Source organism: Eurytemora carolleeae, unplaced genomic scaffold (genome assembly GCF_000591075.1).
Source record: "Eurytemora carolleeae unplaced genomic scaffold, Eaff_2.0 scaffold17, whole genome shotgun sequence".
Lineage (NCBI taxonomy): Eukaryota > Metazoa > Arthropoda > Copepoda > Calanoida > Temoridae > Eurytemora > Eurytemora carolleeae.
Genome location: NW_019396047.1, coordinates 330,409 through 355,269, shown reverse-complemented (window position 1 = coordinate 355,269; position 24,861 = coordinate 330,409). Strand labels below are relative to the sequence as shown.

General features: G+C 31.0%; 1 protein-coding gene across 2 annotated transcripts in view; it reads right to left on the bottom strand.

Annotated features, from left to right (window-relative positions):
• Positions 1-24,861, bottom strand: part of LOC111703385 (FMRFamide receptor) — a 35,274-nt gene that overhangs the window by 5,385 nt on the left and 5,028 nt on the right. Inside the window, exons 3-9 of one of the 2 annotated variants that reach the window (XM_023475314.1) lie at positions 19,094-19,238; positions 15,718-15,808; positions 13,469-13,612; positions 12,315-12,440; positions 3,555-3,658; positions 2,589-2,721; positions 1,079-1,170 (exon numbers count right to left, since the gene is read on the bottom strand). In XM_023475314.1, the coding sequence (XP_023331082.1) occupies positions 1,079-1,170; positions 2,589-2,721; positions 3,555-3,658; positions 12,315-12,440; positions 13,469-13,612; positions 15,718-15,808; positions 19,094-19,238 (835 nt within the window). The remainder of the gene's footprint in view (positions 1-1,078; positions 1,171-2,588; positions 2,722-3,554; positions 3,659-12,314; positions 12,441-13,468; positions 13,613-15,717; positions 15,809-19,093; positions 19,239-24,861) is intronic. The other variant, XM_023475322.1, reaches the window with a different exon arrangement.

Here is a 24,861-nt window from a genome sequence, read left to right as displayed (position 1 = left end):
AGGAATCTAGAAATAAAGAGTTTATAACAAACAGGAATCTAGAAATAAAAAGTTTATTACAAACAGGAATCTAGAAATAAAAAGTTTATTACAACCAGGAATCTAGATATAAAAAGTCTATTATACAATCAGGAATCTGGAAAGGTCGTCTTTCTTGTCTATTGAAGACCTTGTCTACTAGTATAAAATAGAAGTTTGTCCTCTTGGAAGCCAATTTAAGACGTCCTCAGCCGTCTCCGGTTCTGATAGGGTATAACTGAGAAGTATGCCGTACAAACAATGGAGAAAATATTCAGTACAATTGAGAAGTATATAGTTTAATTGAGAAGTATACAGTATAATTGAGAAGTATACAGTATAATTGAGAAGTATGCAGTATAATTGAGAAGTATGTAGTATAATTGAGAAGTATACAGGATAATTGAGAAGTATACAGTATAATTGAGAAGTATACAATATAATTGAGAAGTATACAGTATAATTGAGAAGTATACAGTATAATTGAGAAGTATGCAGTATAATTGAGAAGGAAGTATGCAGTAAAATTGAGAAGTATGCAGTATAATTGAGAAGTATGCAGTATAATTGAGAAGTATGCAGTATAATTGAGAAGAAGTATGAAGTATAATTGAGAAGCATTCAGTATAATTGAGAAGTATGCAGTATAATTGAGAAGTATGCAGTATAATTGAGAAGTATACAGTGTAATTTACACTTGTAATGTTTACTTGGGAAGCTTGTTTGGTAAAAATTACTTTTTGGTCCTAATTTGAATTATATATTTTTGGTCCTAATTGGAATTATATATATTTTTGGTCCTAATTTGAATTATATATTTTTGGTCCTAATTTGAATTATATATTTTTGGTCCTAATTTGAATTATATATTTTTGGTCCTTATTTGAATTATCATATTTTTGGGCATTATTTGAATTATATATATTTTTGGTCCTAATTTGAATTATATATTTTTATTCCTGAATTCATAAAGTAAATTATCAATGCATAATGTTTTCGTAATTTAGAAAATTCTCAAAACATTTATTAATATTTCAAAGTAAATCCGTCCTGATCTAACCTGACAAATATATCTGCAATCCACTGTCTATAGTCTGGATTGTACGGACAGCTTAGTGTGTTGCATCTGTTTATATTTGGTATCAAAGCAACCTAGAAGAAAACATATTTAAAGGGAATATAAGGCGTAATTTCGAGTGTGTTGTATCTGTTTATATTTGGTATCAAAGCAACCTAGAACAAAACATATTTAAAGGGAATATAAGACGTAGTTTCAAGTGTGTTGCATCTATTTATATTTGGTATCAAAGCAACCTAGAAAACATATTTAAAGGGTTGCATGTAAGATCAACACTCTGTCAAAGTAATAATGAGGAATATTTCGTTGTTTTTTTAAATTCAAATTTTTTACAATTATTTTCATTCTTTCTGGCCAGGGGCATACATCCTCAAGTCACTTTTACGGAGTAATCACTAATTGATTCGGATTCTTAATAACAGCTAACCAGGCTTGTTAATAAGGACTATATATTTAAAGCTGTCAGTAGCAAAATCTTGATCCAGGTAGGTAAAAACTCTCCATTCTACAGGTTAATACGTTAAAAGATAAATGCAGGCTTTTAATTGTACTTGTAGTTCCGTTTTTTTTCTTTTCCATTTATGTGCAGGGGTGTACACAGGATATACACCCCTGGTTAAAGTTTCTCTACAGCGCAGACAAGTTAAAGAATTAATTACAAAGTTTTACATCAAACTTTATTATGGCTAAACTTTCGATAATTTAAAAAATTTTCGATCCAATTTCATAAACAGATTTTAGTACCAAACACAAAGCAATTATGATCATTCTGATAGATCTTAACTACCTCGGATCTAATTAACTATGCTAAAAATATTATAAGTTTACAACCTCAGTGGCCGAATTTAAAGAATTTGAGCGGCGGTTTAAATTTAAGCCGCGGTTTAAATATGGTTGGTTCCACTGAAAATTGTATCAAATGTTTCAAGATTTAAGCCGGCACTAAATTTAAACCGGGTTTTGGTGGATTTTGGCGGATTTAAACCGCGGCTCAAATTCTTTAAATTCCATCTCAGGTTGCAAATATATAGGCAGTATAAAATTTGAATTTTGAATTTTCGAGTTTATTTCTTCCAAAAATTATACATTTTACTTGCAAAGTGAAACTTGTAAACGTAATATTTCAAGTGACCCTATATATATGAAGACTGGAGTAGTCTGATTCTGATCTGTACCCTTTAAACCTTTATTTAAGAAACAATATATATATATAAAGACTGGAGTAATCTGATTCTGATCTGTACCCTTTAAACCTTTATTTACATAACAATATATATATAAAGACTGGAGTAGTCTGATTCTGATCTGTACCCTTTAAACCTTTATTTAAGTAACAATATATATATAAAGACTGGAGTAGTCTGATTCTGATCTGTACCCTTTAAACCTTTATTTAAGTAACAATGAGGAAGATACCGTAGAGATATTAATGATCACAAGCGTTTCTGTGACTAAAATAATTTTCATTATTGAGCAGAGAATTTGTATTTACCTCATAAAGTCCTAAAGAAAGCCGAGGCAGGTTTAGAATTAAGAATATGAGGACTAGAGCCATCATAGTTCTTGCCATTGCTAGATCAGAAGGATTGTTGGCTGAACCCTGGCGACGAGAAGCAAGAAATATCCTGAAATTAAAATATGAAAAAATCTTTTGTTTAGTTATTTTTTTTCAAAAATACAATCCTAATAATTTTAATCGATTTAAGACTTTAAAATTCCCAGTGACCTTTGAAATAGTTATCAGCATTCATGAAAGGCAACCTCATTCAAGAAATAAATAGTAGTCACAAAATAGCCCTAGTCCTACCATTTCCATTTTTTCTTTTAAAAATACTAGAAATATTCAGAAGTTGTTAAAATTTCTATTTAAACTTTTAAAACCATTTCTAATTCTGAACAAAATCTCCGATAATTATGATAATTATTGCTAAAATGAGGTTGCCTATGAAATATGCCACAAACTATTTCTAAGGTCAAAGACGACTTTGTAGTTTTCAATTAATTAAGATTATATCGATTTATTAAGAATATGACCGTACTATTTTTATTGACACTGTTAGTGTTCTCATATGAATCGCCTCTCTCTCCTCGCTAAAATCTTGAGTTTTCTTTCATTTTGTTTGTTTTAGTAAGATTACATAAACAGGTTTAAAAGGCACACCTACATTGTGAATCTAAGTTGTATTTTTTTTTAATTTGGAGGGATATCTAAAACTACGTTGAATATCCCTTTAAGATACGTTCAGATTTGTATTTACAATAAAGTCTAAGTCCCAGAATAGTTTTCAAGTTGTTAAAATTGAAAGGTATTTTTTTCATTATTAAAAATGCAGACTTGAAAAATGCATTAAAATTTTTTATCTATAATCCTTAATTTTGTGGTTTTTCATGCATTTTATTTTTTTTAGTTTTTTTTTTAATTAGTTAAAATTTTGTTTAAAATATTTATTTTTCTGACCTGTAGTTGAGAACAGCTAGAGATATGAACGGAAGGATACACGTGGTACAAACCGGATGGAAGATTTGAGAATAGATTCCGGTCTGTATATACATAGGATCCGCCTACAATAGTATGGTCGTATATACATAGAATCCGCCTACAATAGTATGGTCGTATATACATTGGATCCGCCTACAATAGTATGGTCGTATATACATAGGATCCGCCTACAATAGTATGGTCGTATATACATAGGATCTGCCTACAATATTATGGTCGTATATACATAGGATCTGCCTACAATAGTATGGTCATATATACATAGGATCCGCCTACAGTAGCATAGTTGTATATACATAGGATCCGCCTGTAGATGTATAGTTGTATATACATAGGATCCAACTATAACAGTAATATATTCTAGTAGTATATACATAGGATCCGTCTACAGTAGTATAGTTGTATTAATATAGGATCCGCCAACAGTGATATAGTTGTATATAAAAAAGATCAGCCTTCAGTAGTATAGTTGTATTTACGTAGGATCCGCCTACAGTAGTATAGTTGTATTTACGAAGGATCCGCATACAGCAGTATTTACAAAGAATCTATGAAGGGTGCTATAGGGTTCAGTTAAAATGTTTTTTTTCTTTCATTTTTATAAATTAAATGGTACGAGTCACATGGAATAAATCTATATGTTAATCTTTCTCTCTTTTCATCACCCGTACGTCTGCAGATTCTTAATTTTTCTAACTCCTTTTTGCCAGGCTATTTTTTGCACTGTTTTTTTTTGCAGCGAAAAGAATTTTTTTAATTAAAAGTGTTTAAGGAAGAAAACTAATCAAAAAGTTAAAAAGATTTTTCGAACCATCATTTACCATAAAGTTTAAACTTATTTTAACATGAAAAAGTGGTTTTCTAATCTGAATTCAGCATGCATCAAATTTTAAAGAAAACTGAGGTAGAGGCTTTGAATAAAAATTTTATGTGAATTGTTAGATTTAAAGAAAAGTGTTGATATAAAATTTTTTAAAATTTTTTAATTTCACAGTTTCCTAATATACATAATTGTAATCTGACCATAGCTGCTGAGAGTCATCAAAAAAGATTGATATTTTATGCTAAATCATTATTATACATTGCATATTGTATACAGTCAGAAAGAACTTTCCAACAAACTTTTTAAAAAACCTGGTCATTTTTCGAATCTTTCAAATTTTATACAAAATTGTTTAAATGATTTTAAATACAAAAATAATTGTAGATATTTTGTAATTTTTATTAAAGAGTGGAGTGAGCAATATTTGTCGAAAGTTTAGCTGTTCAAATCTAATTATATTTTTGTTTGGTACAGTACACTGTACAGAACACTGTACACTGTACTGTACACTGTACTGTACACTGTACTGTTAACTGTAGTGTACACTGTACTGTACACTGTACTGTACACTGTACTGTTAACTGTAGTGTACACTGTACTGTACACTGTACTGTACACTGTACTGTACACTGTACTGTACACTGTACTGTACACTGTACTGTACACTGTACTGTACACTGTACACTTTACTGTACACTTTACTGTACACTTTACTGTACACTGTACTGTACACTGTACTGTACACTGTACTGTACACTGTACTGTACACTGTACTGTAAACTGTACTGTACACAGTAAAAGGTTGAGATGGAAAGTATAGAGATGAACATTAACTTGTCAAACTATTCCTATTCCATCAATATTATAACTTCAAGAGCAAACTTTTACGAAGAAGGACTTAATGCATCAAATACAGATAAACATGAAGGTTTATTTTAAAAACACTGCTTTAAATAAAATTATCTAAAACTTTTGTAGAGTTATATTTCTTGAAATGCCCAATCTAAAGATTAAGGTGATATTTCCTTTAGCAAGTGATAAACAAATCTCTGGTACTTTGCCTGGGGTTTCTCCCAATTAAATCCCCTGAAAGTGAAAACAAAATTTCCAAAGAGATTTGAATTGGTTCTGGTATTGGCATCAAACGTCTTCTTCTACTAAAGCCAGGATTTTTTATATATCTTAGTTAAATAACGTTATTATCTGGTTATTGCATTTAACCTATTTCCAACATATATGCAATCACTTTCCCAGTAATATTGTTACATAAAAACTATATAATAAAAGCTCAAGCAACATTAAGACTTTTAATAGAAAAATAGCATATTTTCTTTGGAGGAAACATGATACAGCCTACAGGGTTTACCCACAAAGAATGAGACGTTAAAGACGACATGAAACTTTTCAAATATATCAATTCCAATTTGAAATTAAGTCGGCTGCCTTGACTGCCTTAAATATAGTCTTCTTGTGGCCTTTTAGTGACTGGAAAAAGAAAGAAACAAGTTTACAGTTACAGCGAGAATCATCAGTATAAGACTGACAGTATAAATTCATCACGGTCGTTTCTGAAGTCTCATCCTTTGTGGATAAAAGTTTAAGGGTACCGTTGTGAATTGGTTCTCTTTAAATCAAGGATATCTTGAAATTACAACGACAATCCCTTTAAATATATTCATGTATCTAGTTCTTTTGCTAATTTTCTGGATTTTAGATTTTCAAAAGTTTAAAACTTAAAAGTTATAATTGAATATTCTTGGTCAAAGGAATTGAGTTTTTGCCACAAACTCAAATCTTCTTACCCTAATATCTTTGCAACCTGATGGTGCAAACCTTTGATATTTTAAACTTAGATTATTTTATCTATAAGTATTAATGGTTTGAAATATCTAAGGTCTACGACATTGGATTACAAAGATATAGAGATTAGAAAAAACTCAACTCCTTTTAAAAACATCGATTTAAATCTGAGCCTGACAAAAACAGCTAAAAAACTGAATTTTAATTTGACTACGATAAAAACAATGTTTTAGTAAAGAAGATATATATAAATATTATTAAACATAAGTTTTCTTATTTGATTGTAAATAAGTTTTAAAATGTTAGCGTTTCATCATTTTCTGATCCTGGTATATCTTTTTGTATCCCGGGCTTGAAATCCATCTAGCCCCTCGCGATCGGGTTTCCTGTCCAGTTATTTCTTGAACCCATGACTAGGAGCTCATCTGAAGCTCCGTTCCTGAAAGTGATTGCTTCTCAGGACTCAGATTGTCTGTTACAACACCATGGGGAGTTGGGAAAATTTCTTCAACTTCTCCTCAAGAGACATGATCCACAACTTCCTTGTCTTTACTCTATTCCCTGTGCTCTAGATGTAGAAACCCAGTCAAGGAGCTTTGCATGAGCCTAACACGCTCTAACACACAGAGTAAGTAGGCCCCACATTCCATTCAGGAACCCCAGTCTGGTTTAACTACTCTAGGCTTATTCCATTCAGCAACCCCAGTCTGGTTTAACTACACTAGGCTTCTTCCATGGTAACATCCTCAGCTTGAATTATTGACTTTGCCAGAAGTTGAGAATTTAATCCTGCTTAGACTTGGAGTTTCTTTTCTGAAATCCCATGGTGGTTTACACTAGAAACCAAGTTATTTCCAATCATAAATTGTGAACATTGCAGTGTACAGCTTCTGTACACTGCAGTGTACAGCTTGCTTCTAAAAACCTTCTCTGGGTTGGGTTTTCCAGACACTTTTGTAAGAACTTGAGGGGGGGGGCTGTTACTAGGATGTTAGGTAGGCAGTTTGGTTAATTGGTTAGGCTCCTCAACTCGGACACATTAGTCTCCAATAATCAGTAAATATATTTCAAACCTCTAATATAATACAGGTATAGTAAAAAATAAAATGACGATGTATTAATTTAGTTGAATATTTAAAATATATCATTTTTTTGTGACGGAGTGACAAAAGTGATTAGGGTTTGAGGGTTTAATGGAATAGTTTAAAACATTTGTAAATACTTCTGAAAATATAAACCTGGTTGTTTGAGTGGAATTAACTATGGATTGCAAAGTTATTTATGGATTTTATTTAGTAAAACGTTTCATTGTTCGTTGTTTCTTTGTCGAAGAGTATAGATAAGTTTTAACAGAGTCTTGCTTTGGTTTGGTTTTTCTCCGAGGGAGGTTTTGGTAAAGACAACCTACGGGGGAGTGGGAGGGGGGGGGGGGTTTAGAAGTTGTATTTATAGTCAGCAACTGAGTGAGTGAGTGGCAGGTCCGATTAACAACGATACGTGTGTCTAATCATTGAGTAATCAGATACCTTATAGTTTATCAAACTCTGATAAATGATCATTTTTAATATAGTCCCAAATTGAAGGGGAAAACAAGAACGGAAATATAAGTATAAAATAGTGGGACTCTATTGTTAAGGATAATGGAAATGATGAACATATTTCTAAATGTAAACTGTGCTGTGTGGTCTGACATATATATAGCTTGCTAGATGTCTAATTTTTTATAAGTTTTTCATTTTTATATTTTAGGGAGATATTATGATGCATGAAGATATTAAGGATTTAAGTTAAAGATAAGAAAGATTAACTTCCCACTGATGTATTTTCATTATTCTTCTCCTAAATGTATTTTCTACCCCCGGCAGCAGAATTCATTCTAAATGTTTAAGGTTGGAAAACTACAAACAACTCAAGAATTTCAGGTTTCCAGAGAATAAAACTTCTCCAGATGTTAACTCAAGAATCCAGACAAAAGGAAACTACATTCATCTTCCAGAATTCTTCCACTGCAATTATTATGTTCTTTTATAAGAATCCAATACGGTTAAAAGAATTCAAAACGTTTTCCCTTTTTCAAAATTCAAATTTTTTGGGGAAGAGTTGCAATTCTTTTACCTCCTTTTAAGAAAAAGCTCCAGTTTTAATCAATTTCCAATTTAAAGTTTCTGTGAAACCAATTTTATGTTTTGGCCAAAAAAGTGCAACTTTTAATCCTTCCAGGAATAGTTTAGTCTTTGTTTGAAAACAAAGTTTTGAAATTGGTTTTGATAAATCATGCTTAACAGATAAAAACGCATGTAAAAGTACGATGACTTCAAAAGGGTCGTAAAAACTTTAATAATAAGATGAACCAAAAATTAAAATTTAGAATTTAGTTGTTTTGTATTGTGTCTGTTTCTGTAATGAGAATGGAAAACACGTATGAGCCCTAATCATGAGAGCTGACATTCCACTCTCCACTTAACCACACTTGTTGACCATAAACATATCTCCTAACCCCCACCTTCATGTCATGTCGTCTGTATGTGTAATGAAAAATGTTAACAATTTTTTTTGACATAGTGGCATGATATGTTTCTCAAAGATGAAAAGTATTTATCAAGTATTATCATAAATAGTTCCTAATTATGACTAATAAAGTGGTATATAAAACTTAAAACATTCTTTACATGAAAAGAAAAATATTTGGAGAAAAATTTGAATTGAAGTTCATCTTTCTTTTATTTTATTTTTCTGAGGGAAAATTAATTTTTTTCCATGTTCAATTTTTAACCGGCCATTCAAAGGTTCTGTGAGTTAGCAGAATATTTTGGGACTGATTTTACGTTTATTCGACACGATTTTATATACACACATTCGGGTAAATGTCTAAAAAATTTTCTTAATCGCTTGTTGACAATTAAAAAATGCTACTTTCAAATTATATTAAAGAATAAAACTCGGTTAAGATAGAAAGCAGAATGAAAATTCAGATTTAGCGCATAAAATATAGCATACAAAGTACAGAATATAGAATACCTTCAATGCATAATAATACACAAATCAAAACAGAAATTCTGTTTAAAGGATAAAAAAAGTTATATTTTTAAGACCAAAAAATGTCTTAAACGTACACCACCTTTACAGGGACTGTAAGCGTAATTTCAAGTTACCCTCTGCATGCAAAGATGTTAATGCCCGATTCACAACAACACTCTTGAAACCTTTCTCTGAACAATATTGTGGAAGAAATTGTCGTTTTTCTAAGTTTAAAGCATTTACATCTGGCAATTCCTTTATGTTTGTTTTTCTGCAATGAAAACGTAGAAAAGTCACTTTGTAGAGAAACCACAATTGAAAATAATTAGTTTTTAATATTATAAACATTGATATCCAATTCATTTTTATATCAGGCATAGCTTTCAAGGGTACCATTGTGAATCGGACATTGCCATTTTTACATGGAGGGTCAGAAATTACGCTTACATCCCCTTTTACGCCATGCAGTTAGTTGTTTATTAATCCAAAAATGCAAGGAATCCAGGTTTTTTTTTTGGGGGGGGGAAGAGGGAGATTTTTATCGTACGATACAGGGTGTCCCACGAATTATGACAGTTGGTAAATAGTTTAGAATCTCTTCTTCCATAATTTGTTAAGTTGTTTTATACCAAAGACAATTATAAAAATATTATATAGGAGCATGGATCAACTATAGGATGAATTGTCGGCGCGGTCCGCCCTGTCTAAGTAGCCTGGCTCAGATTTACTAATCATACAGCTGTATATACGTGTATAAATTAAGATAATCAATCAATCTTCCTGTAGGAATTAGGGTTATCATAGATGTTGCGCACACTATTTCTGCAAAATCAACTGTTCACAGTGGGTTTATTTACAGTGACTTCGACCAACTATCGCGTTGTGTTTTGTCTTAAAATTTATGAATTACAGTGGTTTTATTAAAATAATTCACGAAAAAAATAATTTTTACTATTCATTAGGGCTCACGTTAAGACATATTTGACACTATATTTAGTAATTGGAGTTTCTTGGTATATTCCTAGAGAACGATTTTTGGACCTCCCTCCTATCAAAATCAATCATTAATATTTTCTTTAAGTTAATGAGATAATCCTAGATGATATAAACATTGATTTTGAAAAATATGATTGTGATGTTGTAGAATATATCAGTGGTTTTGTTGTTAAAAGTGTTGGCATTCACCTGTAATATTTGTTTTAAATTTGCTCTAAAGCATGCCAGCGACAAACACAATAAAAATAATTGGATAAATTTCTAAGAAAAATACTGCCTAAATCATCCTCAAAAAGAAATTGTGGACATTTGTAAATATGCAGAAGCAGAGCTTAAAACCTCCCTTAAATTTTGAAAATTGCATGAAAAAATTGGTTTTTTTTCAGAAAAAGACTCAAAAAGTTGTCAATCAATTTACATTCAGATGTCCAAATTTTTTTGATCAAATGTATCTTGTCCCTGGGAATGACCCAGAACACCGTTATAATCTTCTAGTAAAACTTGTAAAAAAAATATCTTGCCATAAGAGTGAGTTCATAAATTTATCAAAAATCACAATGTAGAAACAAAAAATAAAGTCAGGAAGAAGCTTACAAAGCTTGTTCATTTTAGAAATAAATAAATGGTATTTAATAATATGCTTGTATTCTTTACTTAAAGACACTTTTTTGTTTTGTTTTTAAATTTTTCTTTAGATTTTTTGGTGTAAAGATACTGGATATCCAAACAAACATGGGAATTATACGTAAATGATAAACAGACAAAAGATTAAATAAAGAAATTTAGTCTTGGGCTTTCCAAAATTTGGTAATTTGGTATGCAATTTTCTCACATTTCCTCTTATTTCAGTTTTCAATTTGTATAAAAAAAAAGATAAAGGAAACTTTCTATTTTTGAAGATACATAAAAGATAAATTATTTTGAATTCTTAGCTTTTAAAGGGAAAAATAACCTCAGATAGGTCATTGTAAATCAAATGAAGATTCCTAATTCAATATTTGTTGGGACACTCGAGTAACCGAGTACATATACTTGAGTTTAGTTAATAAAGGTTTTTTATTATAGTTTTACAAAATCGAAAATTTTCTTTTTATTCTTATTCTGGGTTTTTAGCTTTATGATATTAGCTAAGGGCGCTGCACAAACTTAGTTTACAATTTGCAAAAAAGATTGAGATAGCGCCCCGCTGTACGCCCACTGTGCATCTTGTACAAAAAGGTTCCGGCATTGAGCATTTTCAAACGACGCGTACCGGCTTATCAGACGCCCGTACGCGTCAACTCTGCTTCCTGTCTAGTTGTTCCATGTATAGGAGTCATTTTATAGTAAAATTCTTTTCAAATTAAATATGTTTAAGCAAGAGATTTTCTGAACGCAATAAACTGCATAAAGCCTTTAAAATATCTAATACAGTGTATGGAAAACGATATAAAAACTATTTACCAACTGTCATGTTTCGTGGGACACCCTGTACGTCAATTAGCAATATTTTAAATTTTAACTCTTAGAAAGATGATAAGCTCAAAACAGCACGCGGAGGAAGGGAAGTGTTTAAAAAATTGTATTCATTACATATTTTATCTTTTACAAGTTGTTCTATAGATGTAAGGTGGGAGGGATAGGATTTTGTACAGTTTACTGTGACATGTTCCTTCTTAATTGATTTTCTTCGCAAAAATTGAAAATTTTCAACTCCTTTTTTCTCTATAGAAATAATTAATAAAATTGAAGAAGTTCGTTCTCTTTTTAAGATATAAAACGATGATATCTCTCTCACTCTTGTATGCCGAATCCATTAGCGCCTGATCCAATCAGGGTTTAGTCATGTGTTTGTTGTCTATTCTGAACCAATAGAAATTGTACGGCGATAACATCTGTCTTTCTGTCTATCTCATCATCCAGTTATGAATCATTCAATCAGTTAATGGAAATATTTACTTCTACTGAAACTATAGTGCTCGAATCACTTCTTAGATCTAGATTTTTAAGGAATTTTTTGTATTTAATGTCGTATTTGGCGCAAATTATTTACATAATTTCTTCAAATAACATGGCGGAAACCGGATTTAAGTTTAAACTACCTGAAGGATCTGTCCGAAGGGAAAGTGCGCGAATATCCTGGGCAGGTTGAGCAGGATGGAAAATAGTATGACCGGCAGGCTGTAGGACACCAGCAGGCACACGTGACCCTTCTCTACTATCCGAGCCTGTGCATACAAAATAAAATATAATGCATAAAATTAATTTCATTAAACAAAATAATCTGTGAATCTAAAAATTTCATAATTTACACCGTCAGCTGTAAGCTTAAAATATGGGAAATTAAACTATTACAAAAACGATGTGCGGAATTTCTAAGAATACTGCACTGGCACATACCAAATCTAAGTATAACTAATGAATGTCTTGACAGATATATCTAAGTTTTTAAATCTGCATCTTGCAATTTCATCTTGCGAAGTTTCTACGCTAGATCTAATTGACTTTGTGTCAACTTTTATCCTAAAGTGTCAAGCTTAGTTGAGTGGGTAAATTAAGCAGGAAAACACATAAAATAAATGGAATTAGAGGGTTTATGATTTACAATATAGGGTAATCCACATTTTATTGAAACAAGTTCGATGAAAGACCTAATTCTTCTCAAATCAGAAAACATATTTTCACACATAAAATGGTTCTGATGATATTTGTAAAAAATGACATTGGCATATATTACAGAAAATAAGGAAAAAAACGCACAAAATTTAAGGCAACTTTTGAAGATTGCTTAAAAATTGCGTATACCTGAAAGGATAGAGACAGCTATATACCTGGTAGGTTAGAGACTGCTGTATACCTGGTAAGTTAGAGACAGCTGTATACCTGGTAGGTTAGAGACTGCTGTATACCTAGAAGGTTAGTAGAGAACAGGCAGCTGTATACCTGGTAGGTTAGTGGAGAACAGACAGCTGTATATCTGGTAGGTTAGTAGAGAAAAGATAGCTGTATACCTGGTAGATTAGTGGAGAACAGACAGCTGTATACCTGGTAGGTTAGTGGAGAACAGACAGCTCTATACCTGGTAGGTTAGTGGAGAACAGACAGCTCTATACCTGGTAGGTTAGTGGAGAACAGACAGCTCTATACCTGGTAGATTAGTGGAGAACAGACAGCTGTATACCTGGTAGGTTAGTGGAGAACAGACAGGTGTAAAGCGTATACCTGGTAGGTTAGTAGAGAACAGACAGCTCTATACCTGGTAGGTTAGTGGAGAACAGACAGCTGTATGTCTCTCAAGACTGATTGCAACTGTGAAGAAGACACTAGCTGTAACAGCTACATGAGCCAAGCTGTCACTAATAGGTAGAACAGTTCTCATATAAAGACCAGGAATAAGAACCTGAGGAATTTAAATTTTATCTTAAAGGGAGTGTTCGCGAAAAATGAAAGGGGGTATAGGCTTAATGCGATAAAAAAGCGCTTTTGATCGCTACTAATCTTACTTCTATCTGTTGCATCTATAAGGAGAAAATTGTTAAAGACGTCTCATACCGAATAACATGGCGCCCAGACAAATTGAGAAAATTGCAACATACGACTTAGACCGTAAAAAATCAATTTAATTTTAAACAAATCATTCAGATATTACAACCTATAGTCATCGATTATCTTTCGCCACATTTATATATAGTTGATTTTTCATAATATGTTTTAATTGTTATGATCTGAGAGTTACTTATAAAAACATTTATTCCTGTTTCGAGGATTTTTGGGAGTGAAGACGACATTTTCATATTTTCCAGGAATGTTCGAAAACAAGTTTTAAGCTAAATATTATTTTAAAAAACAAAATCAAAACTAGTATGAAATATCAAATATATACAAATGTGGCGAAAGATGATCGATGACTATAGGTTGTAATATCTGAATGATTTGTTTGATATTAATTTGATTTTTTTACGGTCTAAGTCGTATGTTCCAATTTCCTCAATTTTTATGGGCGCTACGCTCTTCGGTATGAGACGTCTTTATTAATTTTCTCCTTTTAGACGCAACAGATAGAAGTAAGATTAGTAGCGATCAAAAGCGCTTTTTTTTCGAACTAAGCCTATACCCCCTTTCATTTTTAGTGAACACTCCCTTTAAAGTGAATGTTTATATTTCAAACTTTACCCATTTTATTTTTTCCTGAACACTCCCTTACAGAGAAACCAAGTTTGAAAATGTGGTTCCTTCTAACCATATTTAGGAGCGAGAAGCAGCATATTTAATCTAGTATTTTATACAATAATTTGGCTTTACAAAATTCTCCCTAGTCTCATTATAAATGGAGATTTTGTAACATAATAGAATACAATTTTGCAATTTATCAGAGTACAATTTTTCAATATATCTGAGTACAATTTTGCAATTTATCAGAGTACAATTTTTCAATATATCAGAGTAAAATTTTGCAATATATTAGATTACAATTTTGCAATTTATCAGAGTACAATTTTGCAATATATCAGAGTACAATTTTTTAATATTTCAAGGTAAAATTTTGCTGTAAAATAGAGTACAATTTTTCAATATATCAGAGTACAATTTTACAATATAATAAATTACAATTTTGCAATATATCAGAGTGCAATTTTACAATATATCATAGTACAATTTTTCATAAATCAGAGTACAATTTTGCATAATATCCAAAAAAAAATATGTAAGGAATTAAAATTTAATCCTTTGTCTGATCAATAATGAATAAGTTATCAATGTTTTTCTCTCTAAAATTCATTATTTATAATCGTGGTTTATATTCAAAAAGATACTTGCAGATTTATGCTACAGAATCAATAAAGGTAGTTGAAAAATTATACGTACAACTTATACAGCTTATACAAGCTAGAAAAATGACGATACTGATGTACATAAAATAGGGGTCACCCAAAATTACAGTCCTTTCAAGATTTACTAAACAAAGGGTAAGTTAGCACGTATACTTTAATAGAAGTTCTAGATAATATTTCGTCAGAATGATTAGCTTATCTACTAAAATCATAGATATATAAATCTATGAATAAAATTAAGAACATTCGAGTTGAAAAGGAAATATAATCTGAAACTGATTCAATTGATTTTTAGAACTTAAAGGAATATTTTGACCGAATTGGGAATTCTTGAATGACAAACTTACAATAGAAAATATTTCGAATAAAAGATAAAAAAAAACGGGTAAAAAAATATTTTAAAAACTTTCATTACTTGAACTTGTATCAATTCATAAATTGAAATATTTCAGCTTGGTTACAACATCAGGTTGAAAAGGTAATGTAGAAAAATATATTTTGAAGCGAGTGATTAGTTCCTTTATGCAAACATATGTGAAAATTTATTTTATATACGTTCATGTGCATAAGCTATAAACTTAAGCAGTTAAAGTAATTAAAGTAATTAAAGTAATTAAAGTAATAAAGGTAATTTAAACTATAGATATTAAAAGCAATTCAAGTTCAAAGTTACCTTAAACGAAAATATAAGTCCTGTTAGAGTGACCAAAATATCTGCACAGCATAGTAGAACAAGGAGATGGTTAAATACACTGCTCATTCTCCTAAACAGAGTAAATGTAAAAAGTTTATAGAGACGACATTTCTAGTACATTGGAGCGCACCCGGAGTAGTTAACCTTACTATACAACCTTGATTGCTTGACGACATTTCTAGTACATTTGAGCGCACCCGGAGTATTTAACCTTACTATACAACCTTGATTGCTGGAAGACATTTCTAGTACAATGGAGCGCACCCGGAGTAGTTAACCTTACTATACAACCTTGACTGCTGGACGACATTTCTAGTACATTGGAACGCACCCGGAGTAGTTAACCTTACTATACAACCTTGATTGCTGGACGACATTTCTTGGACATTGGAACGCACCCGGAGTAGTTAATCTTACTATGCAACCTTGATTGCTGGACGTCATTTCTTGGACATTGGAACGCACCCGGAGTAGTTAACCTTACTATACAACCTTGATTGCTGGATGACATTTCTAGTACATTGGAACGCACCCGGAGTAGTTAACCTTACTATACAACCTTGATTGCTGGACGACATTTCTTGGACATTGGAACGCACCCGGAGTAGTTAATCTTACTATGCAACCTTGATTGCTGGACGTCATTTCTTGGACATTGGAACGCACCCGGAGTAGTTAACCTTACTATACAACCTTGATTGCTGGATGACATTTCTAGTACATTGGAACGCACCCGGAGTAGTTAACCTTACTTTACAACCTTGATTGCTGGATGACATTTTTTGAACATTGGAACACACCCGGAGTAGTTAACCTTACTTTACAACCTTGATTGCTGGATGACATTTCTTGAACATTGGAACGCACCCGGAGAATTTAACCTTACTATACAACCTAGATTGTTCTGGAGACGAAAATTCTAGGGAATAGGAGAGCATTCAGAACAAAATTCAACAAAATAAAAATTGAGACACTGTTCTTCAATCTTCATATGTCGATGCTTTTTAAGGTATAATAAAAAAATGGACCACATTTTTGAGACCTCGAAAAAAAAGACATAGTGGTAATAATGAGCACTATCATATTTATGATTTGTTTTTACGTAAATCAAAGTCGTCTCCAAATACCCGTACTATTTTGGACACCCGATGTAAAACAGATTTTTATAAAGATTTTGTGACACCCTGTTCATCAGGAAATATAATAAAACATTTTCTCTTCTACTGATGAAAAAATATTTGTTGTGACATATTTGTTCACAAATAAAAGAAGCAAATGCATCTTGTATAAATGTAAATATAATCAAATTAAAAGTAGGGCACAATATGGGAGATTCAAAAAACAAATAATAAAGCCTGTATAGCACCGAGTGGCTAAAATGTTGAGACGGCTAAATGTTTATTTAACCCCGAAGTTTCTAAATAATCATGCTCTGCGATTTTATAAAAACTATTTTTTCTTCTTTAAAATATTTCATTAAAAAAAATCACAACAAATACAACTTAAAACCCCATTGATATCTCATTTGGTAAATACTAGCTTTGGAACCCAGCTTTGCCTGGAGTTTTCTCACTCAACTTTCCGTTCTACCGAGTTTTCCAAACCAAATTTTAGACCAATCGGTCATAGGGTTCATGAGTTATGATCGGGCATTCGAAAAAACCCATAAATTACTACTTTATATATGTAAATTCTTACATGAATTCTCTACTGCTTTCAATAATAGTCGATAATATTCAAAACTTTGCTGCATTTGTCTGCAATATTTCTCAGATTTGCAGTTACTGACCTTTGATCATATTTTAAAATATTTATCAAAAGTCTGATACATAAAGAAAAGAATGAAACAAATTTACTGCAGAGCATGGTCATTAAATGAGAGGAGTGTGACAAGTGTTTGGTAATTTATTCACAATTAAAAACATATTGTAAACATATTGTAAAATATTGTATGATATTTCAAAAAATATCCGTGGAAGAAGAATGGAGGATTCCATTTTTAAATGAACTAATTTCTGCAAAAAACAATAAGATTGTTATCAATGAAATTGACCAAGCTGAGCTTAGCGATATTATTAATTTTAGATGCACGACCTAATTATAGTATAATTTTGTTTTTTTTGTATTTGTATTTATCTTTATATTTATTCTTATATTTTTTTTGTCTGTTCAATTGTACAAATTATTTAAATTGTGTACGTTCACGAAAAAAAAATATATCGTTACTATTTACATTTACATTAACATTAACATTATATAACATTAACATTGACCTCTAAAAGTTTGTGAAAATTTATTCGTGTCCGTGTATAATGTTACCATTAACATTAACATTAACTTTAAATAATCCATTAAAGGTTATGGTTGGCGTATATAATGTAACATTAACATTAACATTAACATTAACATTAACATTAACATTAACATTAACATTAACATTAACATTAACATTAACATTAACATTAACATTGAACAATTCATTAAAGGTTATGATTGTCAGTTTATAATGTTAACATTAACATTAGCATTAACATTAACATTAACTTTAAATAATTCGTGAAAGTTTATAATTGTCAGTATATAAGGTTACCATTAACATTAACAGTAACCATTAACTTTACACAATTCGTGAAAGTTTATGATTGTCAGTAAATAATGTTAACATTAACATTTACATTAACATTAACGTCGACTTTAAACATTCGTGAAAGTTTATGATGGTTAGTACAGGGTGTCCCACATCATATTAGATCGTCAATCGGTCTAAATTACGATTTTCAGAAAATTTAGAAAGAATGAATTATTTTGAAAATTTCAATACGGCTAATATAAGAATTTTCTTGTGGAAAATACAATTTCTTTTTTAGTATTATGGTTGTATTTTGGCGTTAAAGCTTGGAGATAATCTAATGTGATATGTGACGCTCTGTATATAATGTTATCTTGATGTCGGTATATAATGTTAACATTGTGGAAGACGACTATCGGCCTCCTTAGGATAGTTCCACAACCAAGACTCTGGAAGCTGGGAACAAGACGGAGCTTCTAGCGAGTGCTTATCTCGTGCAAGTTATATAAACAATTAGTTCGAACCCTTGTTGTTCTCTTATACCGAAAATATATACTGATCTACATTAACTGCAATAACATTAACCTGTAACATTTATATGTTAATATCAATTAACATTAACATTTTTATGTTATAATATTAACATTAATTAAATTAATAAATTAATAAATAACAACAATGGTCTCGTATCATGCCTGGTATCTATTTAAATCTTGTAGGTTTTCCTTCTTAACGAATAAGAAAAAAAGGAACACCAAATCCTAAGAAAAAAGACTATAAACCTACTTCTGCATGAGAACTATGATACTGAGAATGTTTCCCGCCAGTCCGAAGAGACCCAGGAGGAGAGAGAGTATCCCTGTGATCCAGAATGTATACGGAGCTAAATCTCGATAGTTTGGTTCATATCCACAATCCCTCCCAACCTCATCTAAATAAATTCATAAAGGATTGAGAGAACTAGATTTATATTAATGATCATTTATAAAAATAAAGTAGTAATCTGTCTGTTTGTATGTCCGATCTAGTAATCTGCTGTTTGTATGTCCGATCTTTTAATATGTCTGTTTGTATGTCCGATCTAATAATATGTCTGTTTGTATGTCCGATCTAGTAATATGTGTGTTTGTATGTCCGATTTTGTAATCTGTCTGTTTGTATGTCCGATCTAGTAATCTGATGTTTGTATGTCCGATCTAGTAATATGTCTGTTTGTATGTCCGATCTAGTAATATGTCTGTTTGTATGTCCGATCTAGTAATCTGTCTGTTTGTATGTACGATCTAGTAATCTGTCTGTTTGTATGTCCGATCTAGTAATCTGTCTGTTTGTATGTCCGATCAGAACGCAAGAACCTCTTGATCTAAGTGCCTCAAAGTTTGATTAGGTACTTGTTAGAACCATGTCCTGGAATGTTCTTAGCTTGGTTGGGAAATCTACCGGCCAAGCTGGGTTAATAAACTAGTTTTTAATAATTCCATCATTTTTATAGATGTGTTTATCTCTTTGTGTCCTTCATATACATGCGTCATAAGATTATATCCTATTCATTAACTTGTATCTGACATTTTATTAATATTTATCTTTAATCAATTGCTTCTAGGATCTATTTACTAACCAAAAAATATACTCTGTAATAAGGATTATATTCCAGTAACTTCCATAAAATAAAGTAAACTACAGTTTCTGAAAGAGCTAAAAGGATTGTTCGCGAAAAATGAAAGGGGGGTATAGGCTGATATCGAATTGAATTCGATATTTATCTCCACTAATCTAACTGATATCTGTTGCGAATATAGGGAGAAAATGCTTAAAAACGTCTTATACCCAAAGAGAACAGAATATGTAATTTTCTTTGCTTATACCTCAGATCAACGGAGTTGGATTATTACACTTTGATCGTAAATAATTCAATTAAATTTAAGTAAAGATTCAAGTTTTAGTTAGACTTGGTTCTAGGAAAAGCCGATTTAGTCGGTTTTATCTCTTCTTGGACTTGGTTCAAATGAAGCCAGAGATTGTAAATTTCGTAACAACTATTATATTTTTACATTTGAAATTGAAGTATCTGTAGTGTCGAAATTGGCGAGATTTATGAAATTAACATTTTATATCTCTGCAACCTGATGATGTGAACCTTTAATATTTCCAACTTATTGATCTTACAGTATTCCTAGTCTGAAATTAAGTATTTTCTTTTATTTTGACCAAACAAAGGAACTGAAAATCCAATCTAAATCAACCTAAAACAATTTATTTATATATATAAAACTAACTTGAGAAAGTCAAGATGCCAATCTCTTCGCCGACATATTCTCGTAAAAAAAATAGTGATTAAATGCAATAAAATTATCCGTCAGCGTTAAAATGAGACTATAATGCTAGAGTATCTTTCTTGGTAGCGTGAAAAATCCACAGAAGCGACCGTACAAAATTTTAATCAATGATTTCTATTAAAAATGAAAAGTAAAAGTTAAGAAATTATAGCAAAAGCAAACCTAAGATTCTCAGGTTCCTGTGGGATATTATCGTTTTCAGATTGGTTGCGTATTTGTTGAATATGATATGTTTAAACCTACAACTTTTATACAAAATTCTATATATATGAATTTTCGTATGAATTTGACACTGCAGTTTCATGTCGATTTCTCGAGACAGGAACATCAGATAAATGTCTTATATGTATCATTCAAGGCCTGAGATTCTCAGGTTTTATCCTATACCCCCTTTCATTTTTTCTTTACAGTCCCTTTAATAATTCTTTAGTTTGAAATCCTAGTTACTAGTTTGAAAAGTTAAGTTGTCCTTGCAAAATAAAATCTTTAAATGATTTAAAAATTTCAAATTCATTCAAAATAATAAAATTCACTAATAGAATCTTTACCATTTTTAGATAACAACAATTGTTGTATGACCAGCAACAGTTTAGTTTGAAGGTATAATTTTAATGATGGAAAAAATAATTTGTTAAATTTTTCTTGTAAATTTAAAACATACATCGAACCAATTCAGAGTTGATACAACAATTTCAGATTGACGTTGCATTTATTAACTCAACTCAGCTCAGCTCCACAATCTGTGTAGAACATGTTTTTCTTCAATTTTTTCTTTTACATGGAAAGCACTGATTGATATTTGATAGGAGCGAGTTTATTCCGATTAATTACTCTCCATAAATTCTGGAGCTTTACACATTTATCTATTTAGCGGATTAATTACTCTCCATAAATTATGCAGCTTAACACATTTATCTATTTAGCGGATTAATTACTCTCCATAAATTATGCAGCTTAACACATTTATCTATTTAGCGGATTAATTCATCCTCTCTTTTTTTTACGAACATTCACTTTAAAAGACGTTTCCTACATTTTACGCCTAATTGCCCAAATGTAAACAGTAACAAAATAGACGCGACTTTAAAACATTGCATGATGTGAGAGTCTTAATAAAGCTTTGTTCAGCTCTACAAACATCCAACAAGTGCATAATTCACTGGGGAATCCAACAAGTGCATAATTCACTGGGGAATCAGATAAGTGCATAATTCACTGGGGAATCAAATAAGTGCATAATTCACTGGGGAAACCAACAAGTGCATAATTCACTGGGGAATCAAACAAGTGCATAATTCACTGGGGAATCAGATAAGTGCATAATTCACTGGGGAATCAGAAAAGTGCATAATTCACTGGGGAATCCAACAAGTGCATAATTCACTGGGGAATCAGAAAAGTGCATAATTCACTGGGGAATCAGATAAGTGGATAATTCACTGGGGAATCAGAAAAGTTGCATAATTCACTGGGGAATCAGATAAGTGCATAATTCACTGGGGAATCCAACAAGTGCATAATTCACTAGGGAATCAAACAAGTGCATAATTCACTGGGGAATCAAACAAGTGCATAATTCACTGGGGAATCAGATAAGTGGATAATTCACTGGGGAATTAAATAAGTGTATAATTCACTGGGGAATCAAATAAGTGTATAATTCACTGGGAAATCAAACAAGTGCATAATTCACTGGGGAATACAACTAGTGCATAATTCACTGGGGAATCAGAAAAGTGGATAATTCACTGGGGAATCAGATAAGTGCATAATTCACTGTGGAATCAAACAAGTGCATAATTCACAGGGGAATCAGAAAAGTGCATAATTCACTGGAGAATCAGATAAGTGGATAATTCACTGGGGAATTAAATAAGTGTATAATTCACTGGGGAATCAAATAAGTGTATAATTCACTGGGGAATCAAACAAGTGCATAATTCACTGGGAATCAAACAAGTGCATAATTCACTGGGGAATCAAAAAAGTGCATAATTCACTGGGGAATCAAACAAGTGCATAATTCACTGGGGAATCAAACTAGTGCATAATTCACTGGGGAATCCAAGTTTGTGACTGAAAATTAAATCAGAGTTAAGTTGGTTTTGTTGACTACATTTATGATGGAAAAATAACAACGAACCTTATAATAAGTCAAAAAAACGAATTTGAACATTATGATAATTATAAAAAGAACCAATTGCAGATAGATATAAACATAAATATACTGATAATATTCTAATCCTGTATATGGATGACCTCTAGATTTTAAACTGAGATCACATTACTTCTAAATAACTTTAGCTAAAGAATAGTGCTTCATATCTCTAAAATGTATGTACATGTCTAAGGCTACAAAAAAGTATTCATGAGGTTAAATCAAGGCTAAGGTGTTTGCAAACTGTAAAGTCGGCTCAGTCTTGATACACGAGGCAACGTTATATTGTTAGATAAAGGTTCAATTCAGACATAGAACACTTTAATCAGAGTTTTACTTGAGATTACAATGCAGTCCCTTTAAACTTTCATCTAGAGAACAATATTAAAGAAGTTTAAATTGTTTTAAAAATACAATAAACGCGAAATATATAGAGCATAAAGTTGTTTCAGACTGTAATGTTTTCAGCTTAAACAATATACATAATGTTTTCAGACTATAATGTTTTAGCTTAAACATTATACATAATGTTTCAGACTATAATGTTTTCAGACTATAATGTTTTCAGACTATAATGTTTTCAGACTAAAATGTTTTCAGACTATAATGTTTTTAGCATATATATGATGTTTTCAAACTATGATGTTTTCATACTCTAATGTTTTTAGGCTTTAATGCTTTCAGCAAATGGATGATGTTTTCAGATTATAATGTTTTCAGACTATAATGTTTTCAAACTTTAATGTTTTCAGACTATAATGTTTTCAGACTATAATGTTCTCAGACTATAATGTTTTCAGACTATAATGTTTTCAGATTATAATGTTTTCAGACTATAATGTTTTCAGATTATAATGTTTTCAGACTATAATGTTTTCAGATTATAATTTTTTCAGACTATAATGTTTTCAGACTTTAATACTTTCTGCGTATTTATAATGTTTTTAAACTATAATTTTTGCAGTTTGTAAGGAAGTAAGGAAGGAAGGAAGGAGGGGGGGGGGGGAGTATTTTCAGTTTACTTTAATTTATCCCATTTACATAATAAAGTGGAGAATAGTGCTAAACTGAAAATCAGCCTTGTTAAATTATACAGATTAAGTCAGTCTTGTTTTGTCATTAAGATTAAAGACTAAAGGAACACTGCAGAAATTGTTAAAATTAATCACTTCAAGATTATAATCTCACATATAAGAATACGTAGCAAGAGCGCATAAAATGTTGTCTCGAAATTTATTTTTAAAAATTTATGACAGCTGTAATGCTTCATCATTGGTCTGCAAAAAAGAAAGCTGCTGAGATGTTCGCAGCTTCATAGGGTTAAGTACGATTTGTGAAAATACATCCAAATATCATTGTAGAGTCATAAATTTTTTGATAATTCCTAAGAAACTGCTTTTAATTTTTAATCTAAGGTAAATTAATTAATTAATTAATTAATGAAATATGAAGGACAGCAATTTATATATTAAATTCGTTTTTCCGCGGCATTTGATATAATAAGAATACGACATTATAAAAACTCTTGCTATGTATTTATATATCTGGGATTCACTGTACATACGTAGTTCATATATAAAGTAGACAGTTTCTAATGCATAGATTAGCCATTTAAACATGTTTAATATTCAATATTTTTAAGATACTTTAAAATAAATTGATTAAAATTAAATATTTAATAAAATATTTAATTTTTAATAAAATATTTAATTTTAGCAAAAAAGCAAAATAATTTTGAATACATAAAAGATTTTATTAAAATAGTTTTAACTTTTCCTGATACATGACCCAAGGGAAAATTACAAAAAATTGTCTTTAAAAGTTTCTGATTTTTGTAAAATTTTGAAAATACGCGAAAAAATATTATGAAATCCATGAATGCTGGAAGAAAGTAGCAGCATATTTTTCTCGCTCAGGTCATGCAACCTTCCACCGTAGGAGAAGAAACAAAACCACGCAACCTCCCTTTTCTTCTGAGTCCATATTACATTTAGTAATGATTTTATACCTTTTTTACAAGAAATCTACTAAATTGAAAATGAATAACTTCCAAGTTAAAA